At 51.1% G+C, this 19900-nt stretch overlaps 2 protein-coding genes across 2 annotated transcripts in view; both read right to left on the minus strand.

The window, feature by feature from the left end:
• Lmpt (four and a half LIM domains protein limpet) overlaps window positions 1-1865 on the minus strand; it is a 38016-nt gene extending 36151 nt beyond the window's left edge. The window contains exon 1 of the mRNA XM_003741197.2: window positions 1719-1865. Coding sequence (XP_003741245.1) covers window positions 1719-1849 — 131 coding nt within the window. The 5' untranslated portion in view covers window positions 1850-1865. The remainder of the gene's footprint in view (window positions 1-1718) is intronic.
• An 8973-nt stretch (window positions 1866-10838) lies between these two features.
• AMPdeam (AMP deaminase) lies at window positions 10839-17173 on the minus strand. Its single transcript, XM_003741198.1, has 11 exons — window positions 17125-17173; window positions 14772-14877; window positions 14383-14554; window positions 14164-14279; window positions 13503-14018; window positions 13059-13289; window positions 12798-12944; window positions 12481-12684; window positions 12163-12384; window positions 11225-11607; window positions 10839-11114 (listed from the first exon to the last, which is right to left on the minus strand). Exons 2-11 carry the CDS (start codon window positions 14826-14828, stop codon window positions 11054-11056), a joined length of 2109 nt encoding a protein of 702 aa, XP_003741246.1. The 5' UTR covers window positions 14829-14877; window positions 17125-17173; the 3' UTR covers window positions 10839-11053.
• Window positions 17174-19900: the final 2727 nt, after the last annotated feature.

The following is a 19900-nucleotide window of genomic DNA, read 5'->3' on the forward strand; positions in this document are numbered from 1 at the left end:
CTGCCGTCCCCATTGGAGCTTTCCAGTCGCCTCCCCACAACAAAGACGTCGCTGTCGGAGTCGATCGCAGAATGTAATCGATGATTTTCTTCGTTTCTTCCCTCCGATAGAGTTCGTTTTGCGCCTCCGTCTCAGAAAAACTTGCGTCTTCAACACTCGGAGTCGATGCGTGTACTCTGAGCCGTCAACTTCGCTACCAGGAGCGTGAGCTTAGAACGGATTTCACTGCCAACACGAAGTTTATTTACCACACCAAGGGAGAAGTCCCGGTCTCAAAATCTCGTGCGACTCTTGGCCTCGGGAGAGAGGACCCAGAGTCTGGAAAAAGTGGAGAGAAAGCCGCTGAGAACGAGGAACCGCTCGCTCGAGAGAAGCTCTCGGTGAACTTCATTACACGGGACTAATTTGTTCAAGTTGTTGTTCTACGTAATCGATGTCATATCGGCGAGCGCTGTCCCCTCTAACATGAGCAAACTACGTGGTTGTCGTCGAATCCTAGCTTTGAAGGACGATGTCATGGATATCACGTTCCGAGAAGAAGCGATGTAGATCACAGAGCCGATTCTTAGAATCAGCACCCGATCTCTCGTCTTTTTTTTCGCGGGGCAGTGCCGATATTTGAGTGGTGGTCGTCTGGAATTGTTTTAAGGCGAGCCCGGATAATAACTGCCTGAGTTTAGGGCTTATATTTATGCTGCTTGCCAGTCTGTTGATGCTCAGAGCTTTGCTTCCGCAACAAGGATGCGGAGGGAGAATAATGTTGGAGCGATTCGTGTAAGGGACTCAATGTAGACTTTGAGTACAGACTTTGAGTGTGGGTTTGTATCCTCGAGTATATTCAGAAATTGGTCAGTCGCGGATCGTTAAGGTAACCGATCAAATTAACGAATGTCGCTTCGAGAGTTAATTTGAAGGTGTTGTTAGGCCTCGCACGGAGCTTCAAGCCTAACAGTCTGCGAGCGAGTGAAAGATGACCGAGTAAGTAGGATGTCTTTCTCTAGTCTCGCTCTCTCGACAGGCGGTCGTTCCGTCAGGGAGATTCAATGTTTACGAACGATGTCACCGAGCTCTGAGATATGCGTACAACGCAGAATACCTCCGCTGGATGTTCCGCGATTTGAAGAATTGCCAGATTGAAGCTCATCGCGACATCGGACAGAATGAAAGATATCGATCGCAATCATAACACAGCTTCAGGAAGCGGCAATGTGTCAATCAACTACTTGGGCTCAGCTCATCGCGGTGTGCTCGTCCAGCTCGTCAACGGGAAAAAATCGCTCAATAATGGCCCAAGGATGTAGGTCTACATATGCTCTCGGTGCTCTTGGAAGAGGGTAAATACGATCATAATAAAAAGCTGAGATGTTTTCCTTACCAACTTAGCTGATGCTACGGACCAAGGAAAGTGGGGAAACGACTCTTTCATGCAGAACAGAGGCTCGCAGTTGTGGCAGTCGCAGCTCTATCGAAAACCTTTCCGAACACCCTCCCACCCACTGAGCCGGTTGTGTGCTGTGTGACTGGTACTGATCGAGGAAAACGAGTCTCATCTCGCTGCGCTCCACAGACATGGACAGCTATACTTTGGTCGGTATAATCCATAATCGTATCTGCGTTCGAAAGAGGATCCGAAGCCAAACACTTCGAGCGGACACTGGGACACTATGTAGGAGCCGGGAGCCTGGAAAGCGAATCGATACGCCTGCCACGAAACTCACGGGATGCTCGGCGATGACGTTTCCTCCTGATCGTTCGCTGAATCAATTTCATAAGTCCTTTCCGAATTCAAACATTCACTGAACGACACGCGCTTCCTCTCGACAGGCACGGCGATGAGCTCGCTGCTCATGATTCAGGGATGGACGGTCGTTTTGCTTCTTCCATCCAGAGGCGTTTCGGATTTCGCGCCTCGGAGACCCCGATCCGTGATGGCCCCGGTGAAAAGGCCGCCGGTCTGGTCAGACTCCTGCATTTTACGAAAATCACCGTCCCGAGCGATTCCGACACCATGGGGGATCACGGGGTAGAGTGGGAGGATCATCACAGATTGCACCTGCTCATTTCATACACTCAAGTCCCGGATCTTCAGATACTTGCGAGATTCCCGATAACGGAAAAGTATCACCGTTTTTTTCGAGAGCGTCTGACAATGGCATGAATCACAAACTATGTCAGGAGATGGCTCGCTCCGGGAGCGACGTCGTTCTACAAGTGACATCGAGAGCGGCGTTTCACCAATCATGCGGTCCGCTTTGAGAGTTGGTGCAACGAGTGGAGAGTGTGTTGCCGGCAAGATTCCGCCTCAGAGTCGGACTCCCTTGAGCATCGTATTTTTGACAACAAGCATCGAGAAGATCAAAAAAGGTGCGAGACAAAAGAAGGGGGCCGAGAGCGAGTGAGCACTCGACCCGGCAACACAAAACACGCACGCAGAAAGGGAGGGAAGGCAGGTCGGAGACCGCGACCGGTGGCTGATCCATTCCCCGAGGTGTTGGAAAACCTCGCCGTCGAAAACGCCTTGATCGAGCGCGCATGCTTTCCTTAAGTGACTGCGCTCAGGCGAGAGTCTCTCCCAGGGCTCCGGATGCGCTTCTCCGCCACCAATAACTCTCGCGAATGGAATCGCGAATTCGCGAAGCTTTCGCTACTGCTGAGAGACTCGAATTTAGCAGATAAGCGATCACCTCTATGATTTCGAAGCCTACACTCTTCACTCGTGTCGGAAGTTCCCAAAGATTGCGCCGCCGCTCCCATAAGAAGGGAAACATTTCTTCTCCGAGGCCTCCCGCGTAATATGTCCCCGATGTATCTACATCGGGAAATCCATCAGCGATCCGAGTTCAATTGAATCTGTCGAGCTCAATCGCGGTGATTATCTTGCTCTCGAGCAGTTAGTGGCGGCACGCGCGACGCGTGGATCTATCCAATCCGAGCTGTCGTTTCCTGCTCGAGGTCCCCCTGATGCTCAACATAATTCGATGGTTCGAGGGCCCCTGTTATCATCTCTCGTTAACTTTATGGATGCACCCCGACAACCGACGAAGATCTCCTTTTTCGATGCAACGAACAAAATCCGACTTTCCGGACAAGACCACGTCATCAACACCTAGATGATCTGTGTGATTCGCGCAGTCTCGGAGCTTGCTCAGATGTTTGACGGCTACCTCCTCGGCTGGTTTGAAAAATGAAAACTCCGAAGCCGAGCAATCGCACCCCTTTCGGGGACTTCGCCGCTTTCGTGGCGAGGGATTAGGACGCACTCGAGTATGCCTCCGTTCTCGGGTGATCCTCAGTCGATCTACACTCAGCTACAATGATCGAAACTCACCTCCATTGATGCGATTTGAATCCGATACATTTGACCCCGCAGTCCAAGCAGGGTCGTCCAGAATCGACTTCCTTGATGTGGAAATTGGCCTGCAATGCGGAATCATCTGATTTTAAAAATCCTTCGCTGTAATATCGACGGCTGTCCCATCCCGGGCGCTGAGAATATCGACAAGCGGACTCATACCAGTGCTGAACTACACTCCTCCATGTTATTTCGGTCCTTGTTCGGAAACCGAATTATCGCGAAAGGAAACGTTTGTCACGCGGGAAATCGGTATCGGAATCAAAGTCATAGACAGCGGCAGTGGGACTTGCGGCCATCCTCTGCGATCGCGTGTTCGAGATCTGCATCCGAGAATTTCGAGCCATATCGTCGAATAATTCCACAGAGGCTCCCAGTGGAACTCGTGGTCGGTAAATTTCCGCTCGGAACCGACGGGCTTCGAAATGTGAGGCGAGTTGACCCAGAGAAAACAGGTGAAGCACTCTCACTTGCCCCAAGACCGCCGGAGGGACGACACATGCGAAAGAGCAAGCTCCTTGTTTGCAGTCAACGAGCTCGTGCTACGCGGGTAGACGGATAGGTTCCGCAAAGCAAGGTCTCGGCGACAGATTATCTGAAGCTCCTCGGCGGGCTTTCGCGCATTTCCCGCTCTTCGGCGGAGATCACCTGAGGAAAGGCTCCGTTGAAGGGTCTCTCTTTTCGAGTTCGAAGCAGCAGATGTCTCCGCCGGCAATTTCGGCGATCGACGATATCTTCGGCACTTTTCGCGAGTTTCGAATCCGGTGTCGGAGTTGAATTTTTCTGGGTTCTGGTGGAAACGACGATATTCACAGCGGTGAAGTGAACCAGGGAGAGTTGGACATGCCAATGGGGGCAGACTTGACTGCTCAACTTCGCGCACTCAACGCCCACCGAGAGGTTTTCACTGTTTTCGCACTCACTGAAGTTTACTACTCCACACAGACGCGTCGTTAGTGTTCCACTGATTCCATTCGCTGTCCGCCAATGCTGGTGCCGAGCGTGTGGGAGTCATTCAGTCAGGCCTTCCGTAGTTTGTCTGACTGACAGTCGGTCGGTCAATCGGTCTGTCGGTCCCACATAGTGAGGCGCAGCTTCAGCTCCAGTTCAAAACAGAATGGATTTTTCTGGAAGCCGCTCAGAGCCACCGGATCGCGGCCAATTCGCTTTACAACCCGCGTTCCAGTGGATAAGCAGTGAAGTCGTTGTCGTCGTCGTCGTTCGCATGACAGCGTGGCGTGGATGAGCTTGCTTCAAGATGCGAATAACAACTCACAAACAGACGCCGAAACAAACCTGTGCAAACGAGCACAACATTGGATGACGACGACTGAAACGACGTCTAGTCCGAGCGGAGGAAGGCACGACAGCGACGAAAATGACGTCAGACAGGACCTTCGCGAGCGAAGCCTGTGTGGCGCGCGGCCGACGTCTAACCAGTGCGAGCTGGGACTGCAATCAGACTACCACGATCGCGCATCCACTCGACGTCAGAGCCGCACCATTTAGGGAAGTCTTTCGTTCGTATCGTTCGGAACCTGCTCGTACCTCAGGATTACGGAGCCTCCGGATACCGTATCGTGGGTCCCTGTGACAGATTCCTGATGAGCTTCCGATCTAATTCGATCTCCTCCTTTTTGAAGAGAATATCTCAAAGCCAGGCCTGAGCTCCCACATCAGCATTTTAGCAATGGAAAGCGATGTGCATACAGGTTCTTTGAGAGGACTCGAGAGGCACTCCTCCAAGCGCTTCTTTCTGCTTGAGGGACTGGATTCGCGACTGCGCAGCGAAGGGACATGTGGCAGTGAAAAGTGTCTGCGAAACGATCTTCGCCGATCTGGTACCGTCGAGTGCGGTATTATTGATTCGACTCGCTTGACGAAAACCCGTAATTGAGACGGATGCTAGTAGCGTTTCATACGCCCGTCTTGCTATTCGTCCATGAATTCGACGCCTACGCCCGGCAAGACGAGCAGAGCGGATGAACGATGCGTGTCTAATGTGAGCAAAACTTACCATTCCTGATCATTTCCCATAAGACACATGCGGTGAAAATCTTCCATAGATAGATAAATATATAGACAGACATGAAATCTGACGAGTACGCTCTCTCAGAAATTTGCGGAGCTCCGCCATTCGGACACATAACGCATCCCTACCGGATTCGATAGGGGATCGATATTCTTTTTTTTATGCTAAAGTTCAAAGCTCCCGATGACACCACGGGCGAAGGCATGACTCCGAAGAAATTTGCTCCGATCGCATAATATCGAGATTTAGTAAGCACTCACCAATAACTCGGTCATTTTCTCCCAAGCGATCTTTATCGGCAGCAGAACTTTCGTTTTCGGTCCTTTATTCTCTAGGACGGGAATTTTCCTCTGCACCGTCGACCGTTCATCAGCAGCGTTTGACGGTTCATCGTCGAGACTCGTGCCTTCGTCTACGAGCGCTCGCCTCACGGGTACGACTGGCTCGAGGTTTTCTGGACGTTTTGAAGAGCCTGAGCTCGGAGCGTCGGCCGCAGCGGTTGTGGCTGTTGAGGATGTGGACGGTGAAAGCTTCGGATCAGCAGATGATTCCGCATTCTTCGGAAGCGAGTCTGTACTTATTGATGACGAGCTCGGAATCGATGATGAACTTGAGGCTGTCGACGAGGATCTCCTGTCCAGATCACCCATGGGAGATTTCTGAGGCTTCGCCGCTTGATTGGGAAACGCTTTCACGGGCACGCTCGAAGACTCATTAGCCGTCGCTGTCGAGCGACGCTGAGGTGTATTCGGCGGTGGTCTCAGGTGTTTTTCTTCTTCTTCGACGTCGTCTTCCTTGTCCCTGAGGAAGATTCAGGTTGTTACTCTCAGACTCCGAGAAGTCGCGATTTCCCGCCACAGGAGTAGAGAAATGAGCTCGACAAAGCCGTGATTCCATCTAGTACGGATCCGGTCGGGTAGATCGGTACTGCCCAATACCAGCTTAGCGGATCGCTCCGACTGCCGATTTCCGCTGGAAAGCGCCTCACAACGTGACGGAGGAGTTCCGCGGTGCGTGAAATTAGAATCGGTAGAAGTACAAGCCGAAATTTACTGGTACAGAATGAGAGATTTTCTTTAGAAGCGAATGACAGCAGGTGAGATCAAGGCATCCGATAAGTGCAGTGAAGTCGTGGCTGGGTGAGGAGATTCGTGTCGAACAGTCGATTTCACTCCCGACGCCAGAGGAAATTCCAGCCTACAACGGATTCGGTCTTCGGAGCTGCGCCTCCCCGAGTCCGGCATGGACTCTCATCGCATACAACGACGAGGGTTCGAGTCGAGTCGATTCACTTTACATCATCCGTGATGGAATAATTCCCGAAAGTGGAGGATGGCGAGCGCAGATTTCTCGTTCAATCATCACATCGGGGAGACGGATGCGAAGCGGGGAGTCGCAGTGCGATAATTTCGCACAACCGTTTACTCCTGCGTCTGGCGCGCCGGAAAGGCCAAAAGGTCCTCGATGTGTTTGAATCCCTGTCTAAATCTATTACATGCTCGTGAGCTTGAAATCGTGGCTGGCGTCTATAATGATTCGCGAACACTCCGCTAGGTATTCGATCACGCGTCTCTGATTCACTCATTCATTCAGCGACTCTCACGCAGACACACCGCTGGACGATGCGAGCTTCATGACGTTTGCCAGATGAAATATCGGATTAAAATCGTGCCCTATCAAACGCAAACACGGACGGCTCCCCGCTTGCAGAAAAGAACTTGCGGCGTAGACCGTCAGGCCCCACGTTGGGGAAGAATTATTTATTCTAGTCGGGAAGGGGCGGCTAGATAAATGAATCACGCTCAATGTCCTCAATGGTTCTCAACGAAGTTCGCGGTCGCCATTGAAAATAGAGGCGGGTGGGTAGGTAGGTAGCTAGAGCCGAGCGATTCCCGAATCACCGAATCGGGTTTTACGGGGAGAAAACTGTGAGAATTCGGCCACGTCTTAGGCTATTACGCAGCACCCGCAAGCGCTGACCAGATATTTTACTGGCTCGCTCGCCTGTTGAGATTACAGTTTGCTGTGATCACAACGTGGGTCAGAGGCGACCAACTACCGTGCTATTCAATCGATGCTCCAATAGGGAGGATAGCCGTCGGCACCGACACTCAAGCGGTGCCGGAAGGTTCCATTTCGAGATCAGACCGCGCAGCCATACCGCGCCGACGGAGAGATTTCCGGGAGCGAAAGTTTGGCTCCGTCTGACCGATTCCACCATCATTTTGAGTTTTAATTCGTTTGTTTTGATTCTCAGTTCGACTAACACAGGAGCTAATGAGACCGAGTCGGTACACTCCTCGGAGCGTATCAACGATATGACGTTCTGACTTCCTGTGTGCCGAATCATTGAAGTCTTCTGGGCATATTCTAAGGTGACTCTAAGGGAATCATTTTGCCGAAAAATCATACCGTCCACGGAAGAGGTAGTAGAACAGCGTCCCGATGATCACTGTGGCCAGCATGAGTATGACGCCCCCACCACCACTGGGTTTGGGTTCGTAATCAACTTCCATCCTGACCGGGATTAGAATACCCCCGAGAATCCGAGATCTCCTCCACCGATTCGTAGAAGCACCGGACACGAGACTCCGAAACACCACTCCTCAAATGCGCTGTACGGTGACGGACAGAACGTGTTGCGATAACTGCGGCAGCGGAGGCGCGAGCACAGAAAATCCTATTCCGCAAAGCTCATTCCGTGAGTGTTTGTTCCTTTTGTTGAACGTTCGTAGAAATGACGAGCACCAACGATTTGCAACAATTGCGGACCGCGCGCGCCGTATATTCTCTCCCAGAGACGACGATGACGACGTCGCGGAGAACTACGCTACGGCAAACTGACAGGAGGATGATCTTAAAACCAGAAAAATAACTGGAGAAGAGGGTGAAAATCTTGCTTTCGCCTGTTCCTGAGCACCTTCATGAAGGTCCAGAAGAGAAAGAGAAAAGCGCAGCGCCGTTTTCTGTCAGAAAGGGTGCCGCATCTCGTCGTGAAGATCGCACGACTCTCGACATTTCTCCGATCAACTGAAACGTAGTCTTCTACGAATGAGATTTTCTGTGGAGATCTCGCTACTCCGTACGTCTCTTGCTGCGCGGGTTTTGAAAGTTACATGTGCTGACAGTGATTTTCTTCCGAAAGGTTTACGGCGAACTACTGCGAGATGAATGATTTTCCATTTAGCTCTCGTCAGGGATAAATCTCCTGTTTTACGGAGAATGCGAGTGAGCATCTCCATGTGACTTATAGACTGCGGGACATGCCTCAGGGCTGGATCAAGAACTAGATTGCTGGCTCCACGTTGGGCGTGGTCACGATTACCTATCCACTTTGGTCTCCACTCGCTCGCCGTGGAGACAAGTGAGAGCCTGGTCCGGTCGAAAGGCTGATTTTTCGTTTCTTCCGGAGCGGAAACCATATCGATGCCGAGTCCGCATCATCCGTGCTCGGAGAGTTCCAGCTCCTGAGAAGTCTCCCAATCAGCCCACATGAAGCTTTCGTGGCATCTGGTCGACCTGATTTTTTGACACAACTATGAAACAAAATCACAGCCCCTCCCATAACCGCTGCTCTCCATATTGACGCCGGTTCGCCGAGTGTAATAAACGGCGCCCGACACGCTGTCCCCTCGGACCAGGCGTGAGCCCGCGCTGGGAACTCGTCGGTGCTGGCGCCGACACGCTCCATCAGGAAGGGCATCCGCGTCCCCTTCCGCGAATCGCGACTCTGCGCCAATAGCTCTGATTTCTGTGGGATATACTTTGTCCATAATTGGCAGCATCGAAACTCGTCTGCAATTTGCTGTTCTCTGCTCGATTGTATTCCTCCCAGCCACCATTCGCTCAGTCAAGGGAGCCGTTCCCCGCGACTCGACTAATTTCCGCGGCGAATCGACCGCCGCCGTCGCCATGTATCTTTTCAATCCCCGGCTGACTGAGAGCCGGTCGCTGCCAAGTCTCCGAACACTGGTCGAAAGTTGGAGGATTGAAAGTGAATTCTCCGAGGTCGACACAAATTGAATATGGAAATACTCGCGCGAGCGGAAACGAGCTGAGATGTCGTCCTGGCGGCTCCAGAATTGCAGCTGCATAAGTCACTGGTGACTGGGAGCGAAAGGAAACTAGAAGAGCCGACTGGGGGATTGATTTCCAGAAATGAATTTCCGATATAATTACTCTCGGAATGTTTGTTCAAGGGTTATTGGCGACGTTGCAAGGCATGGTAGATCAGAATTGACCCGAACGCTCCGATTAAGATGGAGCGTCGAGGACGTCCGACAAGTATCGAAAGGTCAATGAAAAGCAGTCGTCGATCGATCCAAAACGGGGAGCTAGTTCATCATCGCTATGTCCCGCTGTCAAGCATCAATATTGATTCGGCCTCGAAGTTGAAATAGCTACTCAGCGGAGGATCTCGATTCCGCCTCTCTTGAGGATTATCGTTCCCCGGTAGCTGCTCTCCTCGCCTCGAGTCAAGCACCAAGCACAGTCCAGAGGAGTCTCAGATTTCTTCCTAAGAAGGTTTCAGCGGGCAAAGTCTCGAAAATCTGAGTGACTCACGCATCGGAATGTCTTCCCAAGTGACTATACGAGCTCGCGGGATACGTTCGCTCAATCTTCGCAAGGCTGCTCGGCTCCAGGCGAACTGTACTCGGTAGCTGGACCGGAGGAAGAGTCGCTCAAGGTTTCCTCTCCCGGAGGAGAATGTTGGAGTCGATCAGGTTGGCGGCTGCTCGGATGGACGGGTATCTTCGATAGACTGACTTCATATGCAACCAGTTGACTTACTTACTGCCGCCGAACCGATCACAGCATCTCACGAAACCTGATGAGATTTACAATTCATTGTCGCGTTCGATATTCTGGTGATTATACTCACTGCGGACAAGCCTGTCAACGGATGAATGTTCACTTCGGTATCGCGCCGTCCTCTAGGCTGAAGGGTGACGGTCGCTGTGCGTGGTAGGGCTAAACCTGCTGAAACGTCGCTCTCCCCATGGGTGGATAATTAAATAGGTTACTAACTGACTAATTGACTGACTGCATTGCTGAGCCAATGTATCGCTGCCATTAGGTCTCATGGATCAGACATTCTGACGGCTTGCCAAAGCCGACACCGGGCGGTCTCTGAATTGCATTCCGAATTCTCACCCCGCTAGTCAATTGGGAGCGATTTTAGTTCTCGCGTTCTTTCGGGGTAACTCGAGACGGAGGGAACCGGTGCAATGAGGCCCACCCGAATAACCTCTGCGTGGTAGACGAGTCGTATCCCGGACTCTCGTTGTTGCTCTGATACACCAGGGACACTTTTTCGTGCATTCTTGCCGCGGCAGTCTTGAGGAGGCGAAATTGAGCTCCTTCATCGAGAATATCTTGGATTTTGTCGCAGTGCATCCTTTCAGTTGTCCTCTGAGGATATCTTTTCGGCACAAGCAAGAAATACAATCATCTATCTGGGTTCGATTCCAGAGCGTTTATTTTTAGTCCTCCGATGACGGTGCAGTCGATTAGTGTAGAGAGGGCTGCGAGTACCGTAGACCCATCTAGCATCGGTTTGCCCACTGTCACAAAGCACACCCAAGGTCAAGAATCCCAACAATGTCAGCCTCCTACTATACTCGAGATGAGCCATGACATAATCTTTTTCGAGTAGCTTCCAGGATCGTTCATTTCAATCTCCTCATCACGGCCGAGATCATGTCCAACTCTCCAATCAGGGTTTCGAACCTGGGAGATTGATTAGGTTTATTAGGCACCTCCATGGGGAATGTGATGGAGTATACCGATTGTGAAAATCAGCGAAATAATCGACAGCGTGGAGAGGAACATGCTCTTACCTGTAGGCAACGCGAATGTCGGGCACGTTTGACTTCCTGACATCGTTACCCTCGACCCCCTCGCGCTCAAAGCCGGCTCCCAGCCAGTGCCTTTTGAAGGCGACCGGGAAACCACTCATGAGCACGCTATTCCGGGCCAGCTCGCACATATCCGCGTTGCTCAACTTCCAGACCTGCGCAGCAATACTGTACTCTTCCATGAGAGGCTCGCGTGTGAAGTGGAACTGGAGGGGGTCATCGGTCGACAGAGAGACACAGAGGCCTCGATTCAGATACTCGATTAAGGGGTTCCGGTGGTAATTGAGGAAAAGAGAGTTATTCGACAAAGGAGACATCGCGATCCCGATCTGACTCAGATAGTACAGATACTGAAGCACCGGAACCTGGGGAAGAATGAAGGCTTTTAAGTTTACCGTTGAACGATCAGGCGAGCTCCTCGTGATCGGACCCAAGCTCAGAGGCGGTAAACATACATTAAATAAAATACATACAATATACAATATATGCATAAATACAAGATACCGGGTGGTCCCTCACTCGAGCCTCCACTACTCGTATCGGTATTCTCGGAAACGCTGAGCTCCGAAGAAAAGAGGTGGGGACATCATTTTCGGGTGTCAAATCGAAAATAAGGATAGGTCCACCTTCACGTTTTCCAGCCGTTTTCGAGGGAGAGAATCAGGTAAGAAAAAGACGCCTCTTCTTCCTTCATAGGGGGAAAATCGAGTTTGAGACTTTTTCTCGTAGGCATCATCCCTGATTCGGTGGGCAAAATGTTTTTCCGATGGGAAATCGAAAAGCCAGGGGCTCACCCATCGCACTTTTTCCTCTGAACCTCACCGTTTAAAAGAAAAATCTAAAAACCGGTTTTGGGACCACCCTGTGTGTACATATTTGTGCAGTTCCAAAAAATTAGAGTGGAGGGCGTGGAGCGTCACCTTTCTCAGGAGAAGGCCGTGATTGATGCTTTCGGACAGCAGAAAACCGCCCACGAGATGTTGAATTGGTCCGGCCTCACCACAATGGGGGCGCAGAACCATCAGGGACAGATTCTGCTGCTGACGGAAGCGATTCAATACGCACAGATTGGCGTGCATATAGTACAGGTAGTAGATATACGCGGGATTCTCTTCGTGGCACCATTTTGGGGGCAGGGGCACCTATTGGGAATGCGTCGAATGTGAGAGTATGTAATAGGTAAGTATTCGGATGTCAATCGGTAGAATTGGATATCTTTCTCGAAGCAAACGACTCACGTCTTTATCGATCATCGGATACTCGGGTTTCGATTCGTCATCCACCGAATCGAAGCCGATCACGTATTGCAAAAACCTGTGGAGTTCTGGATGGCTCTCCGGATTCGCCGTCACCTCGAACAAGGGCATAAAGATATTTGCTAGGATCTGCTCGAAGTTATCAACTAGTTTGTTCGCCTTGAAGATATCATACAGTCGCGGGACCTGTGGAGGGAACGGAAGGTTGAGCCATTGATGAGTTCGATGGGGTTGAGTCCCCGGCTTGAGCCGGAGATTTTTTCTTCTGGATTTCGGGGGCAATGGAGGCTAAAACGAACCTGGATGATCCAGCGAACGTGGTCAGAGTAAACATTATTGTTCAGAGCCCATTTGGCAAGCGTATCCCACTCCGAACGGGATTTGCCGTAAATCGAAAGACGGAGTTCTGCGTTCTGATACTTGCTATCCTCGAGATCTGACATGACCTTCAAATTAATCAGTGTCTGAGTAAACAAAGCTCCCCGTTGATGCAGGGGGCCTGGAGCTCCGACTCTTCGATGATTCAGAATAACCACGAGTTCGTCGGGAGTATCGAGTACCTCTTTGATGATATCGGCAAAGTATCTCCCTCCCGTGAAATTGTCGGTCTTCAAAAATATTTCTCGGAGTCGAGACTCGCCGACCGGATTATACTTGTCGTTGAACTTATCGAAACGGTGGAAAGTGTTCCGGTCCGCGTGCATGTCTAAGGTGTCCACGCTCAAATCATATGCGGTCAGGTTCATCTTTTCAAAAACCTGTCTCAAGGTCAATTCGCCCTGCTGGCGATCCTGAAATGCCGAACGGTGAAAATTAGTCTTCTTCCCCTCCTGAATGATGCAGCGGTGGTTCGCGCATTCATGAATGAATTTCCCGCCAGCTCAATGCCCGCTCGCTCTGCCCATTGTTCTCAGAGGAGAAGACCGTCTCGACTATTCACAGACGGCAGGAGAGCCTCGTGCTTTGTATTCATCGGCCACTCCATAAGAATCAGGAACTCTTACTTTGCAAACAATATCGTCGGCAGCAACTCTAATTCGCTTCTTGATGAAACGCAGTAGATGCTTCTGGTTCATGCACGAAGCCGCATGGACGTGAGTATCCACTTTGTGTATGTTGTAGAAATCTCGATGCGGAACGCTTTTTTGCGCTGCGAGTTCCTTCATCTCGTTGAGGGATACGTGCATCGAGTACTTGTTGGTCAGATACGTCAGCCGACGGAAGCAGAACGATTTCAGAGGCCCGTCCGAAATCATGGCGCACATCAGATTCATGTCGGTTATGAATTCTTGCAGGGGGACCACCACGTTGCAAGGCTCCTTGACGCCCGACTCTGAGAGCACTTCGACCACACCGTCCTGCATACGGAACTTGCTCTTAGAGTCCCGAGACTCAACGGGAGAATTCCATGGATTGTCAACTTTCTGCGGTTCCGTGTGGATGTATTCTGGTTCGGCCTTGTAAGGCGGGGTGTTGTGGCGCGGCTCGGTGACGCCCCCAGCCACGAAGTGTGCCGTGACCTGGAATACAGTCCGAGACCACTTGTTCATCTATGTCAGGGAGCAGAGCCTCTCTCGGTAGGGACAGCTGACAAGAAAAAGTTTCCGACACAAAGTTGATTCTGCATACCACATAGGTCTCCCTTCATTTTTCGGCTCAGCTCACCTCGGGGAACGGCTGCAGCGAAGCTTTGCAATACTTTTGCCGAAGTTTCAAAGCGCTGATCAGCATCGTTGAAGCTGTCAGAAGATCGTCGTAAGGCACTCCGGATGTGTCCTCTCCTGCAGACGAATTAAATCTCGTTGAGGAAGTTGAGGCTTTGTCGATTTCCACCAGACGGGGATTTTTAGTGAAGAATCCGAGTCCTTCTGGGTCGCAACTCACCGGTTATGGATACCCTCTGAAAGTCCAGCGATATGCATGACGGCGGTAAAGGTGCTTTCTCCGGTCGAGTGGGAGATTGGACAGGGGTGAAATTCCGCGGCCCCGTGAAATTTCCCCGGAAGTTAGTCACGTCTACGCCACGGTCCGGCTCGTCCGAATCGTCCAGATATTCCTGTTCAGAAAGAGAGATTTCTCTAATCACTCTTTTCGATTAGTGAGCCGTACGGGGAGGACCTCTGGAATTGTTCGAAACTCTATTCTCCCGCTTACATACAATATTTGCCGCCATTAGATTAAAGCAAGTCTGGTGGGACGCTCTTTTGCCCCATTCCTGAAATCGGAATCATTCGTTGCTTCACTGTACAGCAGATCGTGGAATTGTGTCGTACCTCCAAAGGCTGAACCTCAAAATCCAGGGACGAGACCGCTGGACTCGCCATCGGCATGTTGGAACAATTTTTTGAAAACCTCCGCCGCGTGACCGGATTCACTCCTCTGTAAGTTTACGTTCGTATTTTCGTGAATCTACCCCACAGCGTTACACGCTGGAGCGAGTGATGAGGGAAAGCCGTGTCGGCAGTCAATGAGTTATCAGAGCGCGTGCGTGGGAATTCTGGAGCCCTCTGGGAATGATCTTCCGCCTACGATGCGAGAGTCCTAGACGTAATGGCGTCTGGCTATTCCGGATGGTAAGTCTGGGTGGCTTATCGGGAAGCGAGTTCAGAGTGGCCATCCTGTGGCACACAACAGAATTTTTCTCGACGTCAAATTCGCCTGAGGAGGAATCCTGAAGGCGATCCGAGGGCAGCGAGACCTATCATGCGTTCGTAAGATGCTCTTGAGCCACTCGAGGGAGACATTGAAAGTTTATCTCGAGGTAGGGTTGGACAAACACAGGCTCAAGCGGAATCAAGAGTCTCTCGTTGCCGATAGCCATACGCGCTGTCTCCGTCGTCACAGCGTTTGTCGTCGTAAACCGACGGGCGTCTCATGAGCCGCATTATCGTTTTGAACAGTGTTCGTCATGCCCTCCAGCGCATCTGGATAAGCTACTGTTTTGATTGAGAATGTACCGTTCGTTTTTTCGGTCATTAGTCGAACAATGCGGAAAAGCGGGGAATATGCGTGAAATCCAATACTGTCTCCGACGATAAGATTCCATCGCGGAATCTCAACCCATCTGTTGAAGAAGCAGATTAAACTCTCGAACAGGGTCAACGTCGTGGAGATCCGATCGAGACTCGCGGCGAATACATCAAGATAATGTGATGCAGGACTAGCCCGAAGATTCGCGGTGAACCGCGTTCGACTCCGATGTTCGCTGCGGCTTAGATGTTTGAGTCAAATATTGATGAATTCCGATCGAAAAAGTTCCAGACCGAGTTCCACTTCGACAAAGACTCACTTCTCGGAGTTCACGCAAATTGTGCGTCGATACTCAAGTGCTGATCAGGCAGCGGGGACGAATGAACGAATTTGTATGCGACGAAAAGATGTCAGATTAGATTCACGACGCATGATCTCGAAGCGAATCCTGCGAGACAACCGTGTTTGCCATCACAAGACAAAAGTCGATCATGAGTGCGATCATTCTGGAGGGTTTCGACACAGTAAGGGTTCGGTCGAAACTCGAAAAATCAGTCACGAGCATTGGAAAAGGGGCAACCGCCGGCACGTGTCACACCTATTCCGGTCAAGTGCTTCTCACAATAAACTCGGAGAAACTTTTACAGACCGCTGTCTTCAAAGACAGCGAAGGCAACCCGAATCGGAACGGCTGTTGGCCTATGAGCTCGGAGATGACGCGGTAATTTTAGCTCAAGACAAGCCGCTGCCTTCTATGCATTCGACATACACGAGTCAGAGACTTCATCCATGATATGTGACGTAGCCACAAGGGGAAAGCCATGATTACCGACTACATCCTTCGGAGACATCTAGAACTTCAGTAATAATCTGACGAAGCTCTCGCAATCGAAATATCGAAGAAAGGAGGACAGTATGGAACAGTAGCTGACAATATGGGATTGGAGCGGATGAGTCCCAGACATTGGGCGTCAATCATTGATTGAGGGGCTCCGAATCTCTGGGGGCAAGTTGAGGCCATTCAGCGAGGATGACTCCGCAATGGAGTATATCAGCATTCGGTGGGTCAATCACGCATCGAGCCGAAATAAATAATATTTTTGTATTATGCAGTTCTCAGAACCGCTCCGAGAATCGCTCTGCATCGTAACGGATCGCGGAAGTCTGATACGACGGAAAGGCCCAATGGTCAGCTCGTCTGGCGCGTCGCTTGCGGAACATTGATTGAGCTTTGAGATATACCGCCTTCACTCCGCGATTCGACTGCGGGGAGACAGGCGTGTTTCCCCGTTTTGTAGGGAAGCGCTCAAGTTCGATTCCACTTGCCTGCAGCCTCACTCGAGATCTGAGTCTCTCTTTCTCCCTACCGGCTCTGAAGAATCGCCAGAGGAACTCGATCGCGAAGACCCCGAAGCTGCATCTTGAGCCGGGAAATTGAGGGATGGTAGAGAACCCCGCAATGAACGGCCACGGCCTGTCAAATTTGACAAAAATGTACGACCTCACGAGGTTTCACTCCTTCAGATGGAAACCTTTCGATAGAATGGGTCAGACCTGACTCGCCGAAATTCCCGAACAGCTCAGATAACATCATGACGCGTTCTCGGCTGATCGGAATGATTCTGAATCAGCTGAGGAAAACAGGGATCAACGAACTTGTGATCTTCTCTGGGCACAACAAAACGTCTTGGATAGCACACACTGAACATCTGGAGTAAGATTCCACAACCAGCACGTTTTGGAGTCACGTAGTGGAGAGGGCTGCGTGGGGAGAGGAACTGGAACTCGAACAGGCTGGCGAGAAAGCTCTCATGTAGGAGATATTTTGGGAATGGGCACGTATAGATCAAGGAGCCTCCCGATATCGCTGTAAGTCACTCGTACGGAGACAAGCCGATCTTCTCAGTCGAGTGTCGACCCTCAAGAAGAATAAAAGTCGCCGCCGCTCCGCTGAATTCAAGAAAGCACCGACGAGGCACAGCCCGCCTCGCATCGGGATTCATGCTCCTCTGGATCCATTCGGAAATCGCATTGGGAGCATCAATCCCGTATGATTTCACTCGTAATGTTGATAGCGGCTAGAAAGTCGGCGATTTTCGCGTATGAAGTATTCTATAGGGGGATTTCAATCCGGAGCGGGATATGATGGAAGCCGGAAACCGAGGACCGTGTTGACCCAAACACACTCTGATCAACTGTAAACAAGCGTGACGGTCGGATGCAGCTCCCTCGCCTCCGAACGTCCGATCCCGGCATTCGTCATCCAAAAATCGTTGAATGGAGTTCAGAGTACACAGTTGATTCTCTCGATTTCGGCTTCTTTTACGCGATGGGATTGTTATCATGTCGACTCTCTCTCGTCCTTGAGGGTCTCCGAGCATTCCGCTCATGAGAGCTTCGTCAGACCGGGGAAATTGATGCCCTATGCGTCACAGCTCTGTGAATATTACTAGGTTCTGTTCGGATACGCGCCTCGAGCATGTTTCGAAGAGCTTCGTGCACGCCTCGCGAATCGTTCCCCATGGAAATGAGATGGCACAAGATAGGAGTCCAGATTACCCCCGGGAAGTGAGCCCCGGGAGTAATCTTCTGCCCGTATTCTACGAGTTTGAATAACCCAATCGTCAGAGGGTCGAGGAAGCTTCGATGAAATTACCTTGGCGGATTCATTCTAAGACATAGCTCTCCTTCCTGGTACACGCTCGAATTCCGAGATGTTATTTGCCGATCCCCGTTTCCCCAGAAGGTTGTCGAATGAACGAACCAATATCCCGAACCGAGATCGGAAACCTACCTGAACAGCATTCGAGTGTTTTTGGAGAGCAACTCGCTCTTTCGTGTGGAGACTGTCCAACTGGCTCTTGTAGGACGGACTGATGATCGTAGAGAGACTACTTTCGGGGTTGCAATTGGCGCACAGCTGAAGCTGCACGGCATTGCTCGTCGACTTCAGTGGAGACGCAGTCGTATGCGGTTCACTCTCCGATGTCGCTGGAGTGGCATCACCACTCGTCGTATTTGGGTTCGCCAGCAGTCCGATCGCATCATCGCTGGAGGACATTCTCGCCCGCGGAAATCAGCGAATCAGGCCGTTTACTCGATGATCAAAACTGTAGAATCGATGCACTTCACCCTGACCTGGAGAATCGAAGTGAATTAGTCTCATCTCGAGGCAACGAGTGTTCCAAGTGCCGCGAAATTCCTGGCAGGTTGTCGCGTGTGATCGTGGTATCACTTTTTCCATTGACGAGTCGCCCACAGCTCCCTTAATCCCCCTGTCTGTCACGCGACGACCCTCTAATCCCTCTGCCTGCACCTCGAACATCATAAGAGACTTTTGATATTCGCTCATTCAGAATCGCTAGGCTGTAAGCCATCGATTACGGAGTCGGTGTGAATTCGTGACTCGACGTCAAATCGCTCTCCTACGAATCTGACCAGGAGCTCTGTCACAATGAATTCTCTGGAGGCGCTCGCGCATCCTTTGATCAGGGTTGCGATCTCTGACATGGACCCTTCGACATAAGTGCTGGAGGGAGCACTGTATCTAAGGTTTCTCGATGTAATTTCGACTCCCGCCAAAGGCCGATAGGAGAGACGTGCCGCTTTCCCTTACTTACAGTATTCGGGGAACCGCCCTTTCAACAAGGGGTGCGAGACTTTCACACAGGAAGAAGCTGTAACGACTTTCACGTATCAGGATCGATCAGTCGCTCAATGCTAAACGAACGGCTTGGCGTGATTCTTTCGAATAAAACGCCCAAGCGTCTACACGTCGGAGCACCGTACTTCAAAACATAGCAGAAGTCAGCGCTGGCACATCGCTGTCAAGCTCTGATGCGCGCGCGCGGGCCGCCGTGCAAGCTGTCACGATGATCACAACAACGCACGGCTGTCGACGGTCGCGCTCCAACTCATGGATTGTATCTTGGGCTACACCCGAATGAATATAGAACCGCTGGGAAAGCTTCGATTGGGATTCTCCGAGCATGGTCCATTTCTTGCATCGCGAGAGCCAACTCCAGAACTCACGGGATTTGGGACGGCCGTCTCAGATTGGACCTTGACCATCCAGAGGCGAGCTCTGGCCCTCTCCGCAGCAGACGGGAGCCGAATACCGGATGGAGAACTCAAAAAAAATATTTGATCCGTGGAACCAAGGGTCCCATGGAACTTTTCCGAACCGCTTCAAAATCAATCCAGATCACACCTCACTCGATGTCACATCCAATGCTTGAAGTTGCTGCCAGCGAAACTTGTGTTTGTCAGGTGCGAAGCTTTCCGAAGCTCTAGGTCGACGGTGGGAGCACCGCCGAATCGAGACGGGCTAAAAAGAGAGTCTGGGTGGGGAAGTAATTCTACGAGGCAGGACAGAATGAGCCTGACTAAACGAGAGAAGAAGAGACTTCGAAGACCACGAGTCAGAGAGACA

Source organism: Galendromus occidentalis, unplaced genomic scaffold (genome assembly GCF_000255335.2).
Source record: "Galendromus occidentalis unplaced genomic scaffold, Mocc_1.1 scf7180000077128, whole genome shotgun sequence".
NCBI lineage: Eukaryota > Metazoa > Arthropoda > Arachnida > Mesostigmata > Phytoseiidae > Galendromus > Galendromus occidentalis.

Excerpts from the sequence above, each read along its gene's own strand:
- AMPdeam (XM_003741198.1), bottom strand. The coding sequence starts at position 14,828 with ATGCCGATGGCGAGTCCAGCGGTCTCGTCCCTGGATTTTGAGGTTCAG. Across the intron at positions 12,945-13,058 it reads TTGCCGATATCATCAAAGAG|GTCATGTCAGATCTCGAGGA; the intron begins GTACTCGATACT and ends ATTAATTTGAAG. Across the intron at positions 11,115-11,224 it reads GACATTCGCGTTGCCTACAG|GTTCGAAACCCTGATTGGAG; the intron begins GTAAGAGCATGT and ends TCAATCTCCCAG.